Source organism: Notolepis coatsorum (genome assembly GCF_963971535.1).
Source record: "Notolepis coatsorum genome assembly, chromosome: 3".
NCBI lineage: Eukaryota > Metazoa > Chordata > Actinopteri > Aulopiformes > Paralepididae > Notolepis > Notolepis coatsorum.
The window spans coordinates 4,205,998-4,231,436 of NC_140167.1; the positions used below are offsets into that span (position 1 = coordinate 4,205,998).

At 41.9% G+C, this 25,439-nt stretch overlaps 1 protein-coding gene across 1 annotated transcript in view; it reads left to right on the forward strand.

The window, feature by feature from the left end:
• Positions 1-1,832: 1,832 nt before the first annotated feature.
• The window catches only part of LOC311225129 (phospholipid-transporting ATPase IA-like), a gene marked incomplete at its 5' end in the record, with an annotated part of 50,924 nt that continues 27,317 nt past the window's right edge, over positions 1,833-25,439 (forward strand). Inside the window, 14 exons of the mRNA XM_084310334.1 lie at positions 1,833-1,925; positions 3,500-3,545; positions 5,114-5,154; positions 7,381-7,454; positions 7,777-7,846; positions 9,203-9,330; positions 12,126-12,403; positions 13,928-14,055; positions 16,222-16,299; positions 17,853-17,941; positions 18,628-18,700; positions 20,376-20,481; positions 24,657-24,739; positions 25,111-25,160. Coding sequence (XP_084166460.1) covers positions 1,833-1,925; positions 3,500-3,545; positions 5,114-5,154; positions 7,381-7,454; positions 7,777-7,846; positions 9,203-9,330; positions 12,126-12,403; positions 13,928-14,055; positions 16,222-16,299; positions 17,853-17,941; positions 18,628-18,700; positions 20,376-20,481; positions 24,657-24,739; positions 25,111-25,160 — 1,337 coding nt within the window. The remainder of the gene's footprint in view (positions 1,926-3,499; positions 3,546-5,113; positions 5,155-7,380; positions 7,455-7,776; positions 7,847-9,202; positions 9,331-12,125; positions 12,404-13,927; positions 14,056-16,221; positions 16,300-17,852; positions 17,942-18,627; positions 18,701-20,375; positions 20,482-24,656; positions 24,740-25,110; positions 25,161-25,439) is intronic.

Consider the following 25,439-nt stretch of genomic DNA (forward strand, 5'->3'; position numbering starts at 1 on the left):
GGGGGGGGGGGGAAACAACCATTAACCTTCTTACTGTCTTCTACTATCATGCACTCTTCCACTAAATAATCTTCCTTGTCTATATTACTACCTACTAGGGCTGCAACTAATGACTAGTAGTCAACTAATCAACTAATCTGTAGATTATTTTTTCGATTAGTCAACTAATCGAAAAAAATTTATATAAAGAAATTATATATTTTTTTTATACTTTTTTTTTTATAATTTTATTTTTGCACTACCTATCTTTGTGAAAGTGGCTTCTCAGCTCTGGTCCAGCTGAAGACAGAGCAGAGGAACAGATTGGACATTGAGCATGACCTCAGAGTTGCTTCGTCTACCATCACCCCAGACTTTGAGACTCTTGTCAGGAGCAAACAACATCCGCAGTTATCCCATTAGTTCCCCCAAACTTACTGTCGGTCTGTTATGTTAAGCTAAGAAGTCTTCAGCTGGACCAGAGCTGAGAAGCCACTTTCACAAAGATAGGTAGTGCAAAAAAAATATATATAAAAAAATAATAATAATAATATTTATTTTTAAACGACTAATCGACGCAACAATTCCTCGTTGACGATTTTTTATAATCGACATTGTCGATTATGTCGACTAATCGTTGCAGCCCTACTACCTACTATACTAACATGTCTCTACTACTCTGCACTCAACACTGTACTGTAGCACCCAAGTTGCAGCACTGTTTGATGAACATTGTCACTCAGCTGTAAGAGTTGTACCCTTCCTGCTGACTTGTCGTACAGAACTTGTACAGTTAGTAGCTTTGGATAAAAGCGTTCAGCTCTGTCAAAGAGACGAGAACAAACTGCAAGGTGTTGTCAACCTTAGCTCAAAAATGATCGGCAGAACACAAAGATCCCTAATGCAGTTCTACAGTGCTCAAGAAAGCACATAAGATAATTGATGACTCCACACATGTCCTTCATGTGTGTTTTGACCTGCTGCCCTCAGGAAAGCGCTTTAGATAGCCTGCCTGTAAAACAAACGGAAGAAAGTTTGGGTTTGTTCCAGAGGCCGTTCGACTGGTGAATGGCCCACAGTACAAGGAATGGTCAGTTTACTAACATGCAACCTTTGACCCCTTGATTAAAAAATGTATGACGAAAGTGCACTATAAAGGCAATCATACGAACCGCAGTTGCCTTGAGGCTCCAGGTAATGCGTTGTTAGTCCGACACGCTCCGAATTGCAATCCAAAAAGAAAAGATGACGCTGGTCCAATGTACTTTCAAAACAAACGGGATTTATTGGGAAGCGAGTCACAACAGCCCCAATAGCTGCCTACCACTATAAAACAAACAAAACGGGTTATGTACATGAACTTAAACTGTCAATCAAATGCGAATTGAGTGCGGTCAAAAACTATATGGTACCGCTCCACCTGGGCCTGCGTGAACTCTAAATTACCTGCCATGTTATAGGAGTGGTTAGGGGGAGCGTGGGAAAAAAGGGGAGTTGACCAGGTAAGTCTCCATCTTGGAATTCATTGACAAATATTAATAAACAAATAAAAACACGAATACCATAATAAACCACATTTCTAAGGGGGCAATAAAGTTACAATTTATCATCATAGGATTTGGCTCCTACATGCACTTTTTTTGTACTGACCGAATCTATTTATTTATTTATTGGACTTGACAGATCAACAATGTAGGGATCCCATTCTGGCAGTGTCATGTCACTTGTGCTTTGAACAAGTGTCATGTATGTCTCTTGTCCCTGTTTTGTCTTGAAAGTGTAGAAATGCAGCTGTTTGCCGTATCATGCTCTAAATTGCCCCTTGCGGGACTAATTTAATTGAATTGAATTAAATGACCAAATGTCTGTGTGGTCTCTCGCCCACGGCGGTGCCCCTGATCCTCATCCTGCTGGTGGCCGCCATCAAGGAGATCATCGAGGATCTGGTGAGAATCACGCGTTTGTTCATTGGGATCCCCGTGAACGGTCACCTAGGCAACGTGGAGCAAAGCAAAAACATACATGCATTACTGTACATATATGTGACGCGGCACGGTCTAGGTCGGATATATATATAATATATTCCCAAAATTCAACACATGGAACATTTGATGAATGATGTATTGGTTCAAGATTCAATAGTTTTATTCATCGCATACATACCAGGGCATACAGTGAAATGCGGTTGGCCATGCCCGCTTCGATTGTGCAATAAAAACAATAGTGATAGTAATAATGATAAAAAGATAACTAGAATAGACATGGTAAATAGACATGTTAATAAATCGCTTAAAGGCACTGGATCCTATGTACATACCTATACAATGTGCAGTTTTTGTCCCTATGCTATTAGGGCGGGCCATACTTTTTTTTTGGGGAAAATCAATCTAAAATATGTGTTTTTTTTGTGGGGAATTCAAATATGCGATTATATTTGGGATCGGATAACTCTAACCTACATCATTTTGGATTTCAAAATGGCAGATTTTTACCATTTTCACCCCTTGGCCATACATGGGTGCCAACATGAATCTGAAGGAAATCCTAACATGCAAGGTGTCTAAATGATGTGTTTTTGGACCAGGCCATACAACTGATTGACAGTGGAGATGGCGAATGGAATGGCAGATGTCAAGCATAACCTGCGCTTGAAGATGGACGGTGGAAAAAGAGGAAGGGTGGGGCAGAGAGGGAGAGAGAGAAAAATACATACTGCTTACTGCTTGTATTTCACAGAACAGTCAGATGGAAATTACTGGAAATTAAATGTTGCAACAGTTCAACAGTGGAAAAAAGAGGAAGGGTAGAGCTGGAGGGAGGGAGAGAAAAAGACATACTGCTGACTGCTTGTATTTCACAGAACCGTCAGATGGAAATGACTGGAAATGAAATGTTTCAACAGTGGAAAAAAGAGGAAGGGTGGACTAGAGAGGGAGATGCCGCTAAATGTGGCTAAATTGACCAAATGTTTTCTTGCACCACGGAAGACCAGGTTAGTCAGTGATAAAAATAAACATGCTAGCTAGGCCATACATGGGTGCCAACATGAATCTGAAGGAAATCCTAACATGCAAGGTGTCTAAATGATGTGTTTAGATTAACTCATCAGGGATCTAGATTAACTCATCATCAGGGATCTAGATTAACTCATCAAGGATCTAGATTAACTCATCATCAAGGATCTAGATTAACTCATCATCAGGGATCTAGATTAACTCATCAGGGATCTAGATTAACTCATCAGGGATCTAGATTAACTCACCAGGGATCTAGATTAACTCATCAGGGATCTAGATGAACTCACCAGGGATCTAGATTAACTCACCAGGGATCTAGATTAACTCATCAGGGATCTAGATGAACTCACCAGGGATCTAGATTAACTCACCAGGGATCTAGATTAACTCATCAAGGATCTAGATTAACTCATCAGAGATCTAGATGAACTCATTAGGGATCTAGATTAACTCATCAGGGATCTAGATTGCCTCATCACCAGTATCCTGTACCTTCTCAACAGAAACGCCACCAAGCAGACGGTGTGATCAACAAGAAGGGAACTCGAGGTGAGATGTTTCAGCTTTCAGTGCGAACTATGACAAACTTTTGTTCTCCTTAAAGCTACAATCTGTAATGCCGTCAACAGCGACGTCCAGGGAACAAAAATAAAAGCATAAAAAAAAAAGAATTTTCATTGATGTTGGAGTTGAGTGTGGATAGGGGAGGGGTTTCTATTGCAAGACAGATCAAAACATGCAAGCAAAGTGCAATACCAAGCTGGGCTGTTTGGTCGCTGTTTGGCGGTGTTAAAGATTTTACCTTTAAACTCTTACTTCATTATGGAAAAATGTATCTCGGCGTCACTGATATATAGAGTGTCTGGTCAGTAATAAATAATAATGCAGGACTTTAGAGAAGTCTTTATTTGGCATGCAGTGACACACATGCAATGGGCGGCACACACACAGGAACACACACACGCAATTGATGGGTCGCTAATGCGATTGAGTCTCTGCACTTGACCCATCCCATCCCGGGAGCAGATGGGGGCGTCGGCGTGGGGACCAATCCAAGTGCTCCTGCCCGTCTTCGTCAGGGACGCGACAGCGTTAGCGATCTGTTGTGCATGTTTTTCCATTGGGTTTATCTTATCGGGGGGGGGGGGGGGACCCTTCCGAGCACGGGGGGAGAACATGCAAACTCCACACAGAAAGGCCCGGGAGATGCCCCACCTGGGTACCTGGCAACGCGGAAACCTGGTCCCCAAGCGGGAATGGAACCCTGGAGCTTCTAGCTGTGAGGCGACAGTGTTAACCACTACACCACTGTGCCACTACATGGGTCTCCCAGTCCCTCCACTCTGCAGTAAACACAAAGTACATCACACCAGTGATGGCTGTCGGAGTGTAGAGCTATTATCTTAACATAAATATACCACTCACAGCACCTTTTTAATGCATATTGCCAGTCAAAACAGTCAGTTACGGGGCGCCCCAGTGGCGAACCACATAGCGCGCTCAGCCGCGACACGGGCGACCCGGGTTCAATTCCCGAATCCGTCGTTATTTCCCGAATGTCTTCCCCCCACTCTGTCTCCCATTTCTCCTCTGTCTCTCCCTACTGGACTGCCCAGTAGTAATAAAGCGATAAAACGCCAAATGTTTGTTTATATGTTTGTTTAAAAAATAATAAAAAAATAAAATACAAAAAAAAAAACGCCAAAATAAATATCTTAAAAAAAAGAAAAAAAAACAGTCGGTTACTATTTGTAATAATGACATTACCTCCTGTAATGTTGGCTCATGCTCCACAGCTTCTATTGTTCTTCCTGCAACACTCGCGCCCATCCCTAATGCAGATCCCAGCGTTGCACAAACAATAGGCCTATCTGGCATATAGGCCTAATAGTTATATTCAGTTATATTTAGGTATGTTAGGTGTGATGATTCATTTTGACGACGCCTTGTTTCGATTAGTTTCTTTCTGATGAAAACAAGAATCAGCCTCTTGTGAATTTCTTTTTCATCTTTTTTTTTTTTTTTTTCTGACCATGTGTGCAGCTCTAGCAGCTGATGACACCCTTATTACCACCTTGTTCTCTCTCCTCTTCCATGTCACCCTTCACCCCCTCCAGTGCTGAGAAACGGGACATGGGAGTGTGTGGAATGGGCCAAGGTAAGTTCTGGAGACGAGGTTTTGATGGTATGATTTGTGTAATAATGGATTCTGTTTTAGTTTCAGTTATAACTATTTTGGGACCATGTTGGAAACAAGTCGACAGACTTTCACATGTTATCCTTGTACCCCTTGTTTTTATACTATTGTATAAATTGTATGTACTAAATAAAAATCAAATCATCATAACACAGTTATATATCCTTTGTTTTCATGTGAGCCATTATCGGCAGCCATTTTGAGTCCCCCCCCCTAAGCGTTCCGTTTCATCAAATGTCCATTATCTGGGGAAAATGGCCGTCATACGGATGTAGCTAGGGATGTCCCGATCGCCTTTTTTTGCTTCCGATCCGATCCCGAGCATGTGATTTTAAATATCTATCGATCCGATCGTTTCCGATCCGATCTTTCACATTAGTAATCAATTTTGACGCATTTGTCAGAAACTGGCAGAGCGAGACAAGCCCCTCTGTTGCCTATATCCGGGGCGCGAGCGCGGAGGCTTTTGTTATTACATTCACCCTGAGAAATGTGCTTCTGCTTCATATGAGAAATATTAAAAGTTTCAATATATGTTTGCACATTAGTATACATTCAGTGTTCGACTTACGTAATGGTCCATTCTGGTCTGAAACGCCGACGATCATCCTCAGTCACGTAACGTGACCTCCAAAAGTTAGTCTGAAAACTTCGCCTCCAGCCGGCTGTCCTCCTTGCAAACATTGCAACTGGCTTGACTTTCTATTTTCAAATGCTTAGTTCCAAACCTCTGACATTAAGTCTAGCTGCTCAAGTCAGTGGATATTAACCGTGTTTCGGGAGCGACGTGTTGTTGTTGTTGTGGTCGAGCCGCGTGTAGCGTCTAAATTAAAGGGGTGTTTGTTGCAACGGTGAAAATTAAAGGGGAATGTGTTTGTTGTGGAAAATTATTCTGCTCTGTGTGACAATAAATACATTAATGATGATATATTATATGTAATTTAAAACCAAAACTAAGGCCTCCGTATGAGTTTAAGACGTGGACATGGTCATGTTTGTTGAATAAAATTTCTCTTTTTTTGACTGCCGATTTTTATTATTATTTTTTCCCGATCCCCGATACTCTGAAAAGCACGTGATCGACGCCGATTCCGATCACGTGATCGGATCGGGACATCCCTAGATGTAGCCTTAAGGCCCTCCCATAGTCGAGCGTACCTCCGCGTACCAATGTCTCGCGCCAGTTTACACAATTTTTCCCACGCTGTTCAACTTCTGTCATGTCGTCGTCATCCGATGTCAAAATAAAGAGTCTAGGTTATCTCCGTTTCCAATTAGGGCTGCAACTAACGATTATTTCAGTAGTCGACTAATCTGTCGATTATTTTTTCGATTAGTCGACTAATCCAACGATTATTTCTGTCACACCCTCCATCGCTGCTTCCTGTGGGCGCGGCTCCTTTTCCGGGCTCTTAGCAGACTTCTTAGCTTAACATAACAGACCGACAGTAGGTTTGGGGGAACTAATGGGATAACTGGGGTTGCAACAAAAGTGCAACTAGGGCTAAAAACACAATGAAATAAAATAATAATAATAATAAATAATATATCCTTCTTAGCAGACTTCTTAGCTTAACATCCCAGGGAACTAACGGGATAACTGGGGATGTTGTTTGCTCCTGACAAGAGTCTCAAAGTCTGGGGTGACGGTAGACAAAGCAACTCTGAGGTCGTGCTCAATGTCCAATCTTTTTTTTTAATACGACGCATCGACGCAAAAATTCGGCGTCAACGAGTTTTTATGATCGACCTCGCCGATTATATCGACTAATCGTTGCAGCCCTATTTCCGATATCTCGAAATAAACTTCATTTTACACACTTCATTTAGAAAAAACCATTCAAACTTCTTCAAGTTTCTTCAGATGATGAAAAAAGACATCATGGTCCAAATGTATATGAATTGGAATGGATGACGATTAGCGATAGTTAAAAGTAAATTTAGCGTCATCTACCTGCCAACGTTTTTACCGGACCGATCCTACCCATTAATCATGATCCTAGTCCTACTCTCACTTGGCACGGAGCGAGTGGTCAGAGTTAAATGCAGGTCGATGTCAACACACCGAGCAGCGTTTTGTGTGACACACCAAGTGAGCGGACGTTCCGCTCGACTATGGGAGGGCCGCCTTTAGTCTCACGCCATGTCATCTCTCTCGCTCTCCCCCCCTCCTCCCCCCCCCCGTAGGTGACGGTGGGGGATATAGTCCGAGCGGCTGACGGGGATCCTCTGCCTGCCGACCTGGTCCTGCTGTCGTCCAGGTTAGAGGCACTAACCTACACACCACCTACACACCACCTACACACCACCTACACACCACCACCTACACACCACCTACACACCACCTACACACCACCTACACACCACCTACACACCACCTACACACCACCTACACACCACCTACACACCACCTACACACATACATGGGTTGTCCAAAACATATCAAAATGGAGTTATATGGTTCTTCAGTGCAAGAGTTTAGTTGTTTTTTTGCAGACATATTTAATATATATATTAAATATTAATATATACTGTATGTAAACATGATTTTCTTTTATTTATACTTTATTCTTCTTCCACCAGCGAGCCGCATGCCATGTGCTACATTGAGACCTCCAACCTGGACGGGGAGACCAACCTGAAGATCCGACAGGTAAAGACCTTGAACTTGTTGGGAGGTTAGGCTGTTTCCCCGAAGCCTGTTCTTGGGATTCGAACTTCGTCAGGGTTTTTTGAACGGACGTTCGAACCTTCATTTTTTTTATAATCTTTGTTTAAAAAAATTCTAAATAAATTCTAAATAAACTTCTTAAAAAAAATAATGTGTAATCTGATTAAACAAGTCTTTTTTTTATTAAATCAAAAAAAATATTCTCCACTTTTTCTCATTCTATTCTATCCCAATTTTTTTTTTTTTATATATTTATTTTTTGGCGTTTTTATCGCTTTATTTCTACTGGGCAGTCCAGTAGATAGAGACAGAGGAGGAATGGGAGACAGAGTGGGGGGAAGACATTCGGCAAATAACGACGGGTTTGGGAATCGAACCCGGGTCGGCCGTGTCGCGGCTGAGCGCGCTATGTGGTTCGCCACTGGGGCGCCCCTATTCTATCCCAATTTCGCCTCGCCAATTCTCCCTTCAATTCTCCCCTCCCCTGTCTCGAACGTTGCTAGACTATGCCTCCCACTGGTCGGCTGCAGTGAGGACAGAAGCCTTGCATCACGTGTCCCCTCCGGTACACGAGGAGGCAGCCGTCGCATCTTTTCACCTGAACAGCGCGATCTCTCAGTGGCGAGGAGTAACGCATGGGAGGCTCACGCTGCCCCCGATACTTCCTGATTCTGCTGTACAGGCGCACCAACCGACCTGTAGGAATCTTTATCTGCAACTGTGAAGAAAAACCCCATTGGTTTTAAACAGAATGAATAGACACATAAAAAAAATATTACAAATAAAAAATTCGAATGTTGATTTAGAATTCGAACGCCAACGTAACGAACGAAGGTTCAGCCCTATTGGGAGGTCATTGGTAGAATGTCTCTCTCACTCAGAATGGGAATAAGAAACAGTACCATAGTATAACAGACACGCATGGTACAGTAACAACAGGTCAACTCACATTCAGTGCACAGGGACATTTAGTACTATGTATGTAGTTGTACTAAATCAGTTTTGCAATCCATGTACCACAAGGTAGCACAGTTGTGGCAGTAAAGAGGACATAATTTATTTTTGTCCTTCAACATGTTAATATAGGTATTTGAGTCCGCTGCGCTACCCAGCCGCTCCAAATAATATTTTTTTAAATGTTTTAATAAAAAAAACGTAATTATTTAGAAATGAGATTGCATAGGTCTATGAATCGAGATCGCGATTTTATTTTGATTAATCCCCCAGCCCTACCGATAACCCAGCCCTACTGAATGGAGATGTACACAGTGAGATCACACGCGATCACGCGATCAAATGGCCGACGACAAAGTCCTTCAGTCTCCTTCCGTCTCTCAGGGTCTCCAGGCCACCGCCCAGCTGAAGGACGCCGACAGTCTGTCGCAGCTCAGTGGCGTCCTGGAGTGCGAAGGACCCAACCGCCACCTCTACGACTTCGTGGGCCGCGTGCAGCTGGAGGGCAACAGGTGAGAGGTCAACCAGGAAGTGTTGTGATGTGAGTAATGCTGGAGGGAGACAGGTGAGAGGTCAACCAGGAAGTGTTGTGATGTGAGTAATGCTGGAGGGAGACAGGTGAGAGGTCAACCAGGAAGTGTTGTGATGTGAGTAATGCGCAGATTGTCAACGGAGTCTGAACGGCGCAAGACCACGCACGAATGAATGTTGAATGTTCCATCAGAGGGGGGAGCCCCTGAGAGTGTGCTACATACAGTAAAAAGAAAGTAAGTAAGTAAGTAAAAAAAAAAGTACCAAGAAGTAAGTCAAAAGTAAGTAAATATATACAATATACAACACAGAGTAAAATTAGTAACAGTGAGGTACAATGCAGAAATTAGATGAGGTACACAACTTAGGGTAGAGGGTGCAAATGAGGTATGAATGTAGTGCAAATCTCTTTAATAATAATAAATATATTATTATATAAGTGTGTGGAGGTGAGTGTTTGTTTAAAGTGTGTGTGCCGTGAGTGTAGATGATGGGTTGTTACATAGTGTCATTGTCATTGAGCATCCTGATGGCCTCAGGAGGTAGAGTGGTCCCCGTCTGGTAATCCGGAGGTTCCCGGTTCGATTCCCCGCTCCAGGGTAGCGTTTCGAAGTGTCCTTGAGCGAGAGACACTTAACCCCCTTACTGCTCCCGATGAGCAGGTCGGCACCTCGCCGTCGGTGTGTGAACGTGTCGGTGAATGGGTAAAAATGTGAGAAACAAAAATTTTTAAAGCGATTTGGATAAAAGATGTTATATAAATGCACCCGTTTACCATTTAATGCCAGCATAGTAAGATATCAGGATATAGGATGAGAAGGAAGCCGGCCGCTCTCCTGGAGAACTCCTCCCACGCCTCTGTGAGACGCGAGCCAAGACGAGGAGCATAGTTCAGCCACTGACTCATACCCCCCCCACACACACACACACATTCCACTAACCGCCTCTGCCAGTCCTTTGTGCCGGTGGCCATCAGGCTCCACAGCCGTGGGCAGCTGCAGAACTCTCTAGAACTAGGAATGTCTGACCACCACCAAGTGTGTCTGACTCTTAAACCACCAAAGTACTGCACAGACTACAACGTATGACATGAATCATGCCAGTGGTGTATATTGCACCTTGTGTTTACTGTATAGAGGGAAGCTAAGCTTATAGATCCCTACCCCCTTACATTTACATTTGTTCTTCCATACATTTTACTTGATATAACATAATTTAGTAGGGCTGTCCCCGACTAAAGATTTGGATGGTTGACTATGATTGGCCAAAATTTGCCGTTAGTCGACTATTGGTCAACAAAAAATTAAGTCTAATATTTTTTTTTTTTATCATTCCATTTGGGCTGTGGGGGGTGCTTAATGTCTGAAGGAGTCGACTGAAGGCTTCTTGTCCTCTGCAAAAGCATGCAACTGGTCCACTGATGGATACATCTTGATATTTGTCTAGTGTGTTCATTAGATGGTGAAATCCTCTTTCAGTGCCTCTGTGCCTGTTTTCGTAGGCAGTTAGCCTCTGGTATGCGTGCCACTAGCGTTAGCCACGCTGCTAGGCCTCTTTTCTTTTGGAAAGAATGAAAAAAAAAAAAAAGTATAATTTTTTTAATTTTTTTAATTTTTGTATATTCGACTAAGAGGTTGGCCAGTCAACTACGGCTCCTTTCGACCGATTAGTCGACTAATAGGGGTCAGCCCTATAATTTAGTATAATACATTATAGAATATACTTTTACTTATAGTACAAAAAGAAAACTTGATTAGCTTGACAGCTCAGCATTCAATACCATAGGCCCCTCCAAACTCATAGCCAAGCTCAGGGACCTGGGCTTGAACTATGACCTCTGCCAGTGGGTCTTGGACTTCCTGACGGGCAGACCTCCAGGTGGTGAGAGCAGGCAACTGCACCTCCTCATCCATCACGCTCAACATAGGGGCCCCCCAGGGCTGTGTGTTCTGAGTCCCCTCCTCTACTCCCTGTACACACACGACTGCGTGGCACAGCGGAACAACAACACAATCATCAAATTAGCTGACGACACAGTAGTGGTGGGCCTGACCTCTGCCAACGACGAGGGGGGCTATTTTATACTTATTATACTTTTTATAATGATCTATTTTTACCCGGGCACACTCTCAGGAGCAAAACGGAAAGAAGCATTCCATACAAAAGTATCCTGTATTTCTGTACGACGACTAATAAAGAAACTTGAAACTTGAGCAGTAAATACACTAGGGCTGTCAGAATTAATGCTTTAACTGTGGACATTAATTTAAATGATTTAAAGCATTAAAATAAATTAATCTAGATTAATCTATGGAGTGAAAAATCTTCAATTTTAGCGCCGCGGATATAAGAAGGAGGTCTAGCTGAGTCAATGTTGATGGTTTTGTTGAACATTTGTATTTCACAGGAGAGAAACTGTATTCAAAGAAAGCTATTAAAATAGTCTTTGAATCTAAATATACTTTCTTTGTGTTGATTTTACATTAATTCTATGATTTTACTCAAGTAAATATCTGTTACAAGCTTCGGTCTTAAGTAGAAAAATGCAATTTTTAATCTAGATTAATCTAGATTAATTACAGAAAATTGTGAGATTAATTAGTAAAACATTTTCTAATCTATTGACAACACTACATAACACAATATAACATAACTTTGTTTATCCACATTGGATAAAAGCTGCTGTATAAAATGCAGTCCATTTATCGGCGTTTATGGACCATTTACCTTCCGTCCGTCCCGTCCCGTCCCCCCCCCCCCCGGGCCCACACCACAGTCCCCTGCCGGTGGGCTCGGACCAGATCCTGCTGCGCGGCGCCAAGCTGCGGAACACCCGCTGGGTGCACGGCCTGGCGGTGTACACGGGCCACGACACCAAGCTGATGCAGAACTCCACGCGGCCGCCCCTGAAGCTGTCCAGCGTGGAGCGCCTCACCAACTTCCTGATCCTGGTGCTGGTGGGCTGCCTGCTGGCCATCTCCCTGGCCTGCGCCACCGGGCAGACGCTGTGGAAGAACAGCCACGGCGACCACGCCTGGTACATGGACCTCAACTGTGAGTCACTCTGGGGGGCGGGACAGTGTCCTCTGGGGGGGGGGGGGGGGGGGTACATGGACCTCAACTGTGAGTCTGGGGGGCGGGACAGTGTCCTCTGGGGGGGGGGGGGGGTACATGGACCTCAACTGTGAGTGTGGGGGGGGGGGGGGGGGGGGGGCAGTGTCCTCTGGGGGGGGGGGTACATGGACCTCAACTGTGAGTCTGGGGGGCGGGACAGGCCGTTATTGTTGTGTCGTTTTGTTACTACTGTGTCCTTTGCTTTTAAATACTTTTAAGTAGGGATGTCCGATATCGGTATCGGAAATTAAGAGTTGGACAATATCGGTATATCGGATATTGGTAAAAAAGCCAATATCGAGCATCCCTAATGTATCCCCTATCGGCCATAATGTATATGAGGAAGTCATTTAAATTAATCTAGGGTCCTAGTAAGGTTTATCTGCAATAATGTTCATATTTCCTGTCTCATTAACAACTTCATTTTGCATTTTTTCTGTCACTGTTTTTCACAACAGCTCCAGGTAAAACTCCTCCGGGAGATCTTAGTTTAGTCCGTATCTTAGTATCTTCGTAGCTTCTTTCCCTAGCTAAGTTGTATCCCCTAGAGACGCTGTAACCTACACCTTTAACACGTCTAGAGACGGGAATTCAGGAATCAGGATAAACCAAGCAGTCAAATAACAGAAACATAATGATAATTCATTCTTTCTGTGTCAAATTAAACTCATCATGCTTTTATCCTGCTTCTTAGAACACTCCGCTGACTACTAGAAGTTCTCCATCATCCTAGTTGGCAAATAGAATAGTTTCAGGATCATAAATCCCAATAATAGTAATAGGTTTGTCTTGAATGTATAATATAGCATTTGCCATTTTAGAATTTGCATTAAATCTGCCCAGAGATGGTGTAGTGGTTAAGACCCCATCCTCTCTAGAACCACAAGTACCCCGCTGGTCTAGAATGTAGAACCAGAGCCTTCTCTCCCGTGTCTCTACTATTCTACCTACCTCTCAGCCTCCCTATTGTATTAATAAAGATGGTAAACGGAGTGCACTGGCCGCTGTCAGAAAATAATCACATTCAATGAATTGGATTTCAGAAAACAAGGGTTTAATTATCTCTCCTTGGACATTTTCAATTGACTGAACAGAAATGACCCTGGTCAGTTAAGACTCTTGAGAAAGAGCTCTCATAATTGACATTTGTGCTGTATTATGGTAGCTACTGGTACCTTGTCGTGGACTTTTGATTAATCCTTTTTTTAAACCTTGACCAGCAAGACAATTGTTTGTGTTCACGTCGTGGACCAGAAATGCATTTGATTAACGAATCGATTCGATTCAGTAAGTGGAATGTATTCTGAATTTGAAAGTATTCTTCTCGATATAATAATCTTATATCCACCAGTTTAGAAAGAAATGATTGAGAATGAATGCTCTATCGCCAGTGAGTGATTGGTAGTTCCAACTGAATATTTTGACTGTGAAAGTGAATTGATCCCAACCCTCAACCCCCGACAGATGGGAGCGCCGCTAACTTTGGCCTGAATTTCCTGACGTTCATCATCCTGTTCAACAACCTGATCCCCATCAGCCTGCTGGTCACCCTGGAGGTCATCAAGTTCATCCAGTCCTACTTCATCAACTGGGTGAGTTGCATTGCTCAAGGGCCGAGGCCTCAGACAGGCCTGTGACCGGAAGGTCGCCGGTTCAAAACCCAGCGTTCACTGTGGGGAAAATACTGGTTAAATGTAAGTTTCCCCTCCCTCAGCAACTACTGTTGAGGGGGCCTTTGAGCAAGGCACTTGCCCAGCAATGCACTGCTTCAGTGGTGCTGCTCGGAGACCACCAGAGGAAGGCTGGTTGTACTGCGCGGTAGGGGTGGACGGTATGGTCTAAAATTTATATCACGGTATAATTTGAAGCATAGACGGTAACGGTATATATCACGGTATCAGTGTTTCTGTTAGAATAATTTTTTTTGCCTGATAGGCAGGCTATATAAAGAATGACATCCTCAAGGCATGTAGATTTATAATATTTTAACTTAAAACTAGGCTACTTTTGCGTATAAAGTCATTATATTCCAAATAAAATAAGTCCCGAGTCGAGTCTCCTGCTCCCATTGCAAACAGCGGGGCTGGATTTTGCTAGAAGCATATGTAGCTGCAGAGCCGCAGAGCGAATTGAATTGAATAAGAATTGAGACAAAGGTGCCACTCATCCTCAGCTTTAAGAATTGACAATTGTGTCAACAAATTGACACATGTGTCAACAAATTGACACATGTGTCAACAAATTGACACACAAAATGCTTAGCGACGATGGGGGTCAGAACGGCGCAAGGGTGGGGGGGCGCTGTTTGACGGGCCTGTGACCAGACCTGAAAGAGCCACTGGCTCTGCGGCTCTGCAGCTGCATGCTATTCGCAAATCCACTGCTGCAGCCGTCCTCCCGGCTCCCGCTGCTGCCGTCGTTATCATAACACTACACACATATCGTAATGTTTACAGCAAACTGTAGTTGATCACCAGGTATGTTTTATTAACGTAGAATAATTCATATAAGAAAAACGATAGGGAAATATCTTACCTTTCTCCACTGGTTAAAAATGGCAGGAACTGAAATTGAAACTTGCTGTGCGCCGCGGTGATATGTGTTTATTATGAAATGACAATTGCGTGTTGACACGCCCACTGCGCGAAGCCTCCTAAATAACTTTTTCCAGTTTGCACATATCTATTATCTATGACTAATTCTATCTATTTTTAGGGGCAAATGCGATTGAAATAGTCGCGCTGTGGTTACATGACGTCATTGCTATTTTAGAGCTGCTCTACCGGTTAAACGGTATAGTCAAAATCCATACCGTAGAGCAAATTAATACCGTTTATACCGTATACCGTTTATACCGTCCACCCCTACTGCGCGGCTCCTAGATGTGCTCAACTGTACGGGTGGGAGGCGATAATTCAACATGATAATTTACCGTCTTTCAATGGGTTCATATTATGGTGAAATCATGATGACGACATATCACAATACACAATTATCTTGTCTAAATTGATAATAACAAGCACATATTAACTCAGATTTTCCAGACTGGGACCCCAGGACCCCAGGAAGAGTAGTCTCACGTTGGTGTGTAGATTAATGGGGATCCACAATAAAACAATAAAACTCCCAGAGGCACCAGAGCTTTACAAATTCGGTATAAATATGTATATATTTCCCATCTTCTGCACATTTTGTGTACTTTATGACGAGGAACGTGGCGGTTGTCTTTAGTTTTCCCCAAAACATCTGATTGGTCAAAAACAACAGCTCCCTGCATCGATAACCAAGTTCCCGGGGTCGCATTTTTTTTTTTACAATATGCTTAAAAAGTCCTTGAAATTCAAATCAACCATTCGCATTGGAAGTTTTGTTCATCCATGATCAAATTGTTCTGAATCAAGAAATAGTTTATTTTTGTTCTCTTAAAAAAAAAAAAAAAAAAAAAAAACAGCATTTAAAAGAAGTGAATTGTATCCTTCGAGTGACATCCTTGAAAAGGAAAAATATTGCTCGGGAAAGTATTTAAACGTTGCAAAGTGATGCAGAGGTCGCTCTATTTTTGCTGCGCAGGTAAACTCACTCTTGCTAATTTCTCAGAAGTTGCCCACTGCAGCTTTAAGATTAGAGAAAAAAGGCAGTGCCTGTCCTTGACCATACTGTATGTATATGTAGCTTCAGTCCTGTATTTTTTTAATAAGGAACGTATTTTAATCAGTCCTGTATTTTAATAGTGAAAGTTTGTGTCTTTGTGTCTACAGGACATGGATATGCACCACAAGCCCTCGGACACGTCTGCCATGGCAAGAACATCCAACCTAAACGAGGAGCTCGGCCAGGTGCCTTTAAAACTCCCTCTTTTCCCCCTTTCAGTGAAGACTTGCCACAGTGTGGTGAAAACATTTTTTTATTTTTTTATTTAAGTTAACCGGGAACTATTTTACAATTTATTTCACTATTTGGGCACTTTTACACAATTCCTGTGAGTCACCTCTGTAATTTTTTTCTTTTTTCTTTTCATTGTTTTGTATTTCTAATCAAGTCCTCAAAAACAGCATTTTTCTACCTCAAGATCTAAGCCGTTTTGAGGCTGGGCTCCAACCACTGTGTGGCCTGGTGCCAACTGCCACACCAACTGCCACATTATTATGCAGCTGAGAAATCTCTGACATCACAGATATGCACATTTTCAGATGACTCAGTTCAGTGAGGGTGAATATAGTGAGAGGAGAATTGGAAGAATGCGCCAATATGAGAATTAGAGACACAGATCCTATTAATATAAGTCCACATAGCCAGGAAACAATGCTAAACACTGAAAAAGGCCATTTATAAGATAGTTCCCCTTTAACAGAAAATAGTTATGGTTTATGTTTTTCAGGACAGATACAACCTCAATTATTTATTGTAAGCAGCTGCCCGTTGTGTTGTATCACAGCTAATTCTAAAATTTGAACGTCGGGAATTGTAGTTTTTTTGTGGCCATTTTGTAGAGGACACCGAGAGCTTGCGATGAGCGTTGGCATTTTTTCGAAAGATTTTTCCCCAAAAGCCTCTATGGGGTTTCAAGCTAATTACTTCTGTATGGATTTATTTTATATCTCTTATTATTCGGGATAATAAACCACAACACTTAACGTTATTGACATATATTGAAGCGCAGTTAGTTTATCTTCCCTATGTTTAGCATGTAGCAACAATTAGATTTGAAATTAGTTTCAAAACGGTTGCACCCTGATAAAAATGTTAAAGCTACTGTACATTACAGTAGATTTCATTATCTGTTCTTATGCACGCCGGGTGATACTAAATCCAAATTGAACTTGGGCATTTGAAATATAAGATTTGGCACAATCCATAAATTGGCTATAATAAGGTAATTTATAAGCCTGCTATTCTATATTCTATAATAATATTTCAAATTGCATTGGTCCGGATGGGAGAATTCAGTACTGTATCTACAAAACCTTCTGTTTAATCATCTTCCCTTTATTAATTTCCTTAGATTTTTTGTAGACATGATCTCAAGAAGGTACTGAACGAGATCAGTGGCAGTTTTTCATGTCTGGTCATTATTACCATGGTGTTATTCACTTTCTAAGATGCAAAGACAAATCATAATTCATATTCTCCTTTGTTTCATCACAATTTAAGCAAGCCTAGTAATAGACACAATATTTCTGCTTTTTTTTTTAATCTAAAGTGTAACTAATTGTCGGAAAACCATACATATTGGATATCAGATTTCTTTCCAAGAAAACAAAAAACACATTTAAAAGTGAATTGGATCCTTTTAAATGCCCTTTTAAAATGAAAAATAGTGCTTGGAAAAGTACTTGAATTTTATTTTGCAATGTCTGCATCCATGATTCTAACATGTCACCGCTTTCAGGTCAAGTACATCTTCTCCGACAAAACGGGGACCCTGACCTGCAACGTGATGCAGTTCAAAAAGTGCACCATCGCCGGGGTCACCTACGGGTAAGGATGACCTTTGAGTTCACCAGGTGTTGACCTTTGAGTTCACCAGGTGTTTGAGTTCACCAGGTGTTTGAGTTCACCAGGTGTTTGAGTTCACCAGGTGTTTGAGTTCACCAGGTGTTTGAGTTCACCAGGTGTTTGAGTTCACCAGGTGTTTGAGTTCACCAGGTGTTTGAGTTCACCAGGTGTTTGAGTTCACCAGGTGTTTGAGTTCATCAGGTGTTTGAGTTCACCAGGTGTTTGAGTTCACCAGGTGTTTGAGTTCACCAGGTGTTTGAGTTCATCAGGTGTTTGAGTTCACCAGGTGTTTGAGTTCACCAGGTGTTTGAGTTCACCAGGTGTTTGAGTTCACCAAGTGTTTGTCAGTCTGACCTTTCTATGTGAACTTCACACAGTCTCCCCTCCTGGTACAACACCATACTCTGCATACTCTCATATTTCAGCTATAGAAAGTACTGGGGTTCATTTTGGCTGGTTAAACCCGTCTTCAAAGTGTGGTCCGGGGGCCCGTCAGGGGTCCTTACAGCCTTCCTGGGGGTCCCCAGATACATGGGGAATTTACATTTCCCAAATAGTTTCTTCACTGAAAGTTGGCACAATAAAATAATGTATAAAAATGTATGTTTAGAGGACATCAAAGACCTACATGAACTTGTTGAAACTGACTAAAATATGTCCCGTTTAAGGCACAACACGGAGACGTCTGATGAAGAGGGCTTCAACGACCCCTCCTTGCTTGCTAACCTCCAAAACAACCATGTAAGTATTGGACGTCAAGAGAGAAATCAGTTAACGGTCAATTCTGGTGCACATCCTGGTCAGAACCGCGGGGCAAACTGCAATATATTTACATTTGTTATATATGCCATGCTAGTAGGGGGGTAACGATGCAACCTCACAACGATTAATTTATATTACGATTATTCAGGCAACGATTCAATGCATCATGAAATCTCTTCATTTGACCACAATTCGATTCGATACATTTTAGATAAATTTTCCATCAGTTAATTCCCCAAAAAAATTTGAATACACAAATGTGGCTGGGGGAACTGATTCACTCAGCATGAATGGACTATAGGTCAATAAAAACAACACACACAAAAAAAAGAAGAAGAAAAAAAAAATTATTTCGATTAATTTCGATTATAATCGATTCTAACATTTTCAAATCGATGCAGTTGAATCGTCACATTAGAATCGATGCATTTCTATTAATCGATGCATCGTTACACCCCTACATGCTTGTAATAATAACAATAACTTAGTTTTATATAGCACCTTTCTTAATACCCAAGGTCGCTTTTTTGGGTTATCTAAACAATCAATACATGCCAACGCTAGATATGTAAAAGGTGAAAGACTCACACTCACAATCAGCTATGCTGATTTGCCAAAATGACATCCAGCCATTTTAGTTTAAAACAACTTTTAGTCAGAGGGGTGTCATGTTTTCTCCATAGAGCTCCATTATACTTTTAGTCAGAGGGGTGTCATGTTTTCTCCATAGAGCTCCATTATACTTTTAGTCAGGGGAGTGTCATGTTTTCTCCATAGAGCTCCATTATACTTTTAGTCAGGGGAGTGTCATGTTTTCTCCATAGAGCTCCATTATACTGTTAGTCAGGGGAGTGTCATGGTTTCTCCATAGAGCTCCATTATATAGAGCCTTGTTTTTAGCGCCACAGCTCAACGCTGGTAGGGCACAACTCAGTCACGTGATTCAGCGGCTATCGCTGATTGGCTCAAACCCGTCTATATAGGATACTGCTTGGAGAAGCGGGTTTCATAAACGTCGGATGTCTCCTAACTGTGTTCTGTCGTGTGTCCTCCAGGCCACAGCCCCGGTCTCCTAACTGTGTTCTGTCGTGTGTCCAGGGGCCACAGCTCCGGTCTCCTAACTGTGTTCTGTCGTGTGTCCTCCAGGCCACAGCCCCGGTCTCCTAACTGTGTTCTGTCGTGTGTCCTCCAGGCCAACAGCCCCGGTCTCCTAACTGTGTTCTGTCGTGTGTCCTCCAGGCCAACAGCTCCGGTCTCCTAACTGTGTTCTGTCGTGTGTCCTCCAGGCCACAGCCCCGGTCTCCTAACTGTGTTCTGTCGTGTGTCCTCCAGGCCACAGCCCCGGTCTCCTAACTGTGTTCTGTCGTGTGTCCTCCAGGCCAACAGCTCCGGTCTCCTAACTGTGTTCTGTCATGTGTCCAGGGGCCACAGCTCCGGTCTCCTAACTGTGTTCTGTCATGTGTCCAGGGGCCACAGCTCCGGTCTCCTAACTGTGTTCTGTCGTGTGTCCTCCAGGCCACAGCTCCGGTCTCCTAACTGTGTTCTGTCGTGTGTCCTCCAGGCCAACAGCTCCGGTCTCCTAACTGTGTTCTGTCGTGTGTCCAGGGGCCAACAGCTCCGGTCTACTAACTGTGTTCTGTCGTGTGTCCTCCAGGCCACAGCTCCGGTCATCCAGGAGTTTCTGACCATGATGGCCGTCTGTCACACCGCTGTCCCTGAAAAGACGGAGGACACCATTGTCTATCAAGCCTCGTCCCCAGGTACCCAGCATTAGGCTGAATGTCTACTTCACCGTGACATCGTTACCGTGACATTGTTACTGTGACATAAAAAGTAATATATATATATATAAATATTATGCATATTTCATTAGCTTGATTCTTTTTTTAAATCATGTGTGTATATATGAATCTAATGATATTTTCTATTTATGTATGTACGTATGTATGTATATAAATATATATATTTATTTTCTGTGTATGTATATATATATATATATTAACCTGTTAAGCTGTGTAATTGGGGGACCCTGCTGTTTTTTTTATCATAAATCGATCAATACAGACCGTATTAGATCCCCATGTGGGGTATCCTTGAAAAGCCACACTCATTGGCTACAACCCTGTCTAATATTTTTCGAGATCGCCAAATGATTGACGGAGCTAGAGCCCCGGGAGTCGTGTACGTGTCGTGTACTTTGGTGCACGCCTCACATATTGGCATGTAACTCGAGAACCACTGAACGGATCTTGTTGCCTGAAATGGCAATCGACGGGCAACAAATATGGCGTTAATTCTATATATATTGTATTAAAAGAAATGCAGAGGTTGGCAAAGTGGCGCCTCCTCAAGAGTGTGTATATATATAATTTTATTTTCTATGTGTATATATATATATATACAATTGTATTTTCTGTGTATGTATGTATTAGGGCTGACCTTCGAATCTTTTTTTGGAATTCGAAGCTTCGGGGCCGAGATTCGATTTTAATTCGAAGCTTCGAAATAAAAAAAATAAAAAAATAATGTTGTGGGACTTGTACAGCACTTTGTTCAACTTTGTCAGTGCTGTAAAGTTTAAACCTTTTAAAATCTTAGACAAACAAAACACTTTGCTTCCATGAAATATTGTAAGCCGTCATTTGAGGCTTTATAAAAGCAGCACAATGAACACAAATCTGTTGGTGCCGATTCCGACCTCATCTTAAATAACAAACAGCATTGCTTGTTGTAGTTAACAAAGAGAGGCAGAGTTGATTTAGCAAAAAAATTAGGGCTGTCAGTTTATCGCGTTAATTAGATTAATTAATTACACAGCAAATTATCGCGTTATGAAAATTAACTCAAAATTAATTACAAAAAAAAAGATTTTTTTTTTTTTTTTTTTTTTAAATAACTTTTTTTTATCTCATTCATTCCATAAGAACGTAGAATACACATTACAGACTTTTTTTTATATGGTCCATTTGCATGTTCTTGGTATCTGATTCTAGGGACATCTATGGATCTCAGGGAATGTATTCCCAGTGTCCGAAATACTGTGTCTGTTACTAGGCTTGAGTAAATTGTAATGAACCAAATGAGAATATCAATAATTTTTTTTTTTTATCTTTGACTGTGAATAACACTATGCTCAAATTGACCAGACCTGAAAAATCTAAGCAAATTAATAGATGGAAGATGATTAAACAGAAAGTTTTGTAGATACTGTACTGAATTCTGCCATCCGGACACATGCAATTTGAAATATGATTATAGAATATAGAATATCAGGCATAAAATGGTTATGCGATTAAAATGCGATTAATTAGATTAATTAATTACAAATCCTGTAATTAATTAGATTAATTTTTTTAATCGCCTGACAGCACTAAAAAAAATATATATATATATATATTTTTTTTTTCTTTTAATAAATTTTTTTTTTTCATATTCGAATCCCATTCCCATCGAACGAAGCTTCGAAGTATTTAAGACAGCCCTAGTATGTATGTAAGTTAGGTATGTATGTGTGCGTTACAGAGGGACCCCCTCCATGCATTCTGCCTCAGTGGCCCACAGTCCTGCCTGTATTGTGGGCTCATGTTCAGAATGCTACACTAAGTGAATTCTGCGCGGCCAGAGCATCAGAGATTCATGCAATGGTGCTAATTTACAATTCACACAACTAGTGGAAACAAACATCCACATCCATGTATGTCATAAATGTCATGATATATATCTGTATATCTATATGTTGTGTATGTCATAAATGTCATTATGAATTGAAAATGGGGGACCCTGATGTAAACAAGACGAAAGTCTTTCTCTGGTCTGCATCCCCTTAACAATTGTGTGTATTGAGCTGTACTGTACTGTATTGTACCCATTCTGCAATCTGTTAATATAGTTTTCAATCAATCAATCAGTTGGCCAAGCGGCAACGCCAAATTCATTATACACAACAGAACACCCTTCTAAACACCTAGAACGTTCATTATACACAACAGAACACCCTTCTAAAGACCTAGAACGTTCATTATACACAACAGAACACCCTTCTAAACACCTAGAACGTTCATTATACACAACAGAACACCCTTCTAAACACCTAGAACGTTCATTATACACAACAGAACACCCTTCTAAAGACCTAGAACGTTCATTATACACAACAGAACACTCTTCTAAACACCTAGAACGTTCATTATACACAACAGAACACCCTTCTAAACACCTAGAACGTTCATTATACACAACAGAACACCCTTCTAAACACCTAGAACGTTCATTATACACAACAGAACACCCTTCTAAACACCTAGAACGTTCATTATACACAACAGAACACCCTTCTAAACACCTAGAACGTTCATTATACACAACAGAACACTCTTCTAAACACCTAGAACGTTCATTATACACAACAGAACACCCTTCTAAAGACCTAGAACGTTCATTATACACAACAGAACACTCTTCTAAACACCTAGAACGTTCATTATACACAACAGAACACCCTTCTAAACACCTAGAACGTTCATTATACACAACAGAACACCCTTCTAAACACCTAGAACGTTCATTATACACAACAGAACACCCTTCTAAACACCTAGAACGTTCATTATACACAACAGAACACCCTTCTAAAGACCTAGAACGTTCATTATACACAACAGAACACTCTTCTAAACACCTAGAACGTTCATTATACACAACAGAACACCCTTCTAAACACCTAGAACGTTCATTATACACAACAGAACACCCTTCTAAACACCTAGAACGTTCATTATACACAACAGAACACCCTTCTAAACACCTAGAACGTTCATTATACACAACAGAACACCCTTCTAAACACCTAGAACGTTCATTATACACAACAGAACACTCTTCTAAACACCTAGAACGTTCATTATACACAACAGAACACCCTTCTAAACACCTAGAACGTTCATTATACACAACAGAACACCCTTCTAAACACCTAGAACGTTCATTATACACAACAGAACACCCTTCTAAACACCTAGAACGTTCATTATACACAACAGAACACTCTTCTAAACACCTAGAACGTTCATTATACACAACAGAACATCCTTCTAAACACCTAGAACGTTCATTATACACAACAGAACACCCTTCTAAACACCTAGAACGTTCATTATACACAACGGAACATCCTGATGTCAACGTAATACATTTAGCTCTAAGTGGTATTAAAAAGGTCTTAAAAGGTTTTAAATTTAACTTGAAACCTGCAGATTCCCTGGTGTTGTTTTTTTTAGTGAAGTTCCCCTTTAACAACTTTTGGCAAGATCTTTACGTTGATTTGTTTTTACGTATGTCATCCTTCACCCCTACCTCACCCCTCCTTCATCCCTCCCTCATCCCTCCTTCATCCCTCCTTCACCCCTCCTTCATCCCTCCTTCACCCCTCCCTCACCCCTCCTTCATCCCTCCTTCACCCCTCCTTCATCCCTCCTTCACCCCTCCCTCACCCCTCCTTCATCCCTCCTTCACCCCTCCCTCACCCCTCCTTCATCCCTCCTTCACCCCTCCCTCATCCCTCCTTCATCCCTCCCTCACCCCTTCCTCACCCCTCCCTCCTTCACCCCTCCCTCACCCCTCCTTCATCCCTCCTTCACCCCTCCTTCATCCCTCCTTCACCCCTCCCTCACCCCTCCTTCATCCCTCCTTCACCCCTCCCTCACCCCTCCTTCATCCCTCCTTCACCCCTCCCTCATCCCTCCTTCATCCCTCCCTCACCCCTTCCTCACCCCTCCCTCCCTCACCCCTCCCTCCCTCACCCCTCCCTCACCCCTCCCTCATCCCTCCCTCACCCATCCCTCCCTCACCCCTCCCTCCCCCCTCCCTCCCCACCCCTCCTTCACCTCCCTCCCCACCCCTCCTTCACCTCCCTCCCTCCCCCTCCCTCACCCCCCAGATGAAGGGGCTCTGGTCAGAGCCGCAAGCAGCCTGGGTTTCGTATTCGCTGGTCGAACACCTGACTCCGTCATCATCAAGGCTGTGAGTTTAGAATTTTTTTTTTAACCTGAAATCTGTTACTTGTCGCGTCAAAAATGAAAATAGATTTTCCAAAAAAATGTAATGTCACCTTTTATTTGACAAAAAGTGATGTTTGGTGAAAGTTAGATTTGCACTTTATTAATCCCAATAGGGAAAAATAATAAACAGTAAGAACTGTAATACCTTTGAAACAAGAGTATATATTTTTTAAGTTTGATATATATTAATACTTACCTGATTATATTACCTGATATATTGTTAACACACCTGGTTAATGTTTTCAAAGAATATGGCTTACAGAGTAATGCATAATATATTTATATATATATATATATTTAATATGTCTTTTATTTTAATGTTTTATCTGACAGTTTGGGGTAGAGCAACGCTTCGAGCTACTGAACGTCCTGGAGTTTACAAGGTGAGCTCAGTCAGTATTATGTTATTATGTTTTTCAGGATGTTACTGTTCATATTACTTTTCATTTCAGATACCATACATACATATTTTCTCCCCCCCCAAGCCCTATATTCTTGAGTGGTTTTAACCCTTTCACTGCCACACTACAGAAGGTTAACCCTTTACTATCACACTACCGACGGTTACCGTCGGTAGTGTGATAGTAAAGGGTTAACCTTCTGTAGTGTGGCAGTGAAAGGCTTAACCGTTTGGTAGTGTAGCAGTTAAAGGTATAATCCAT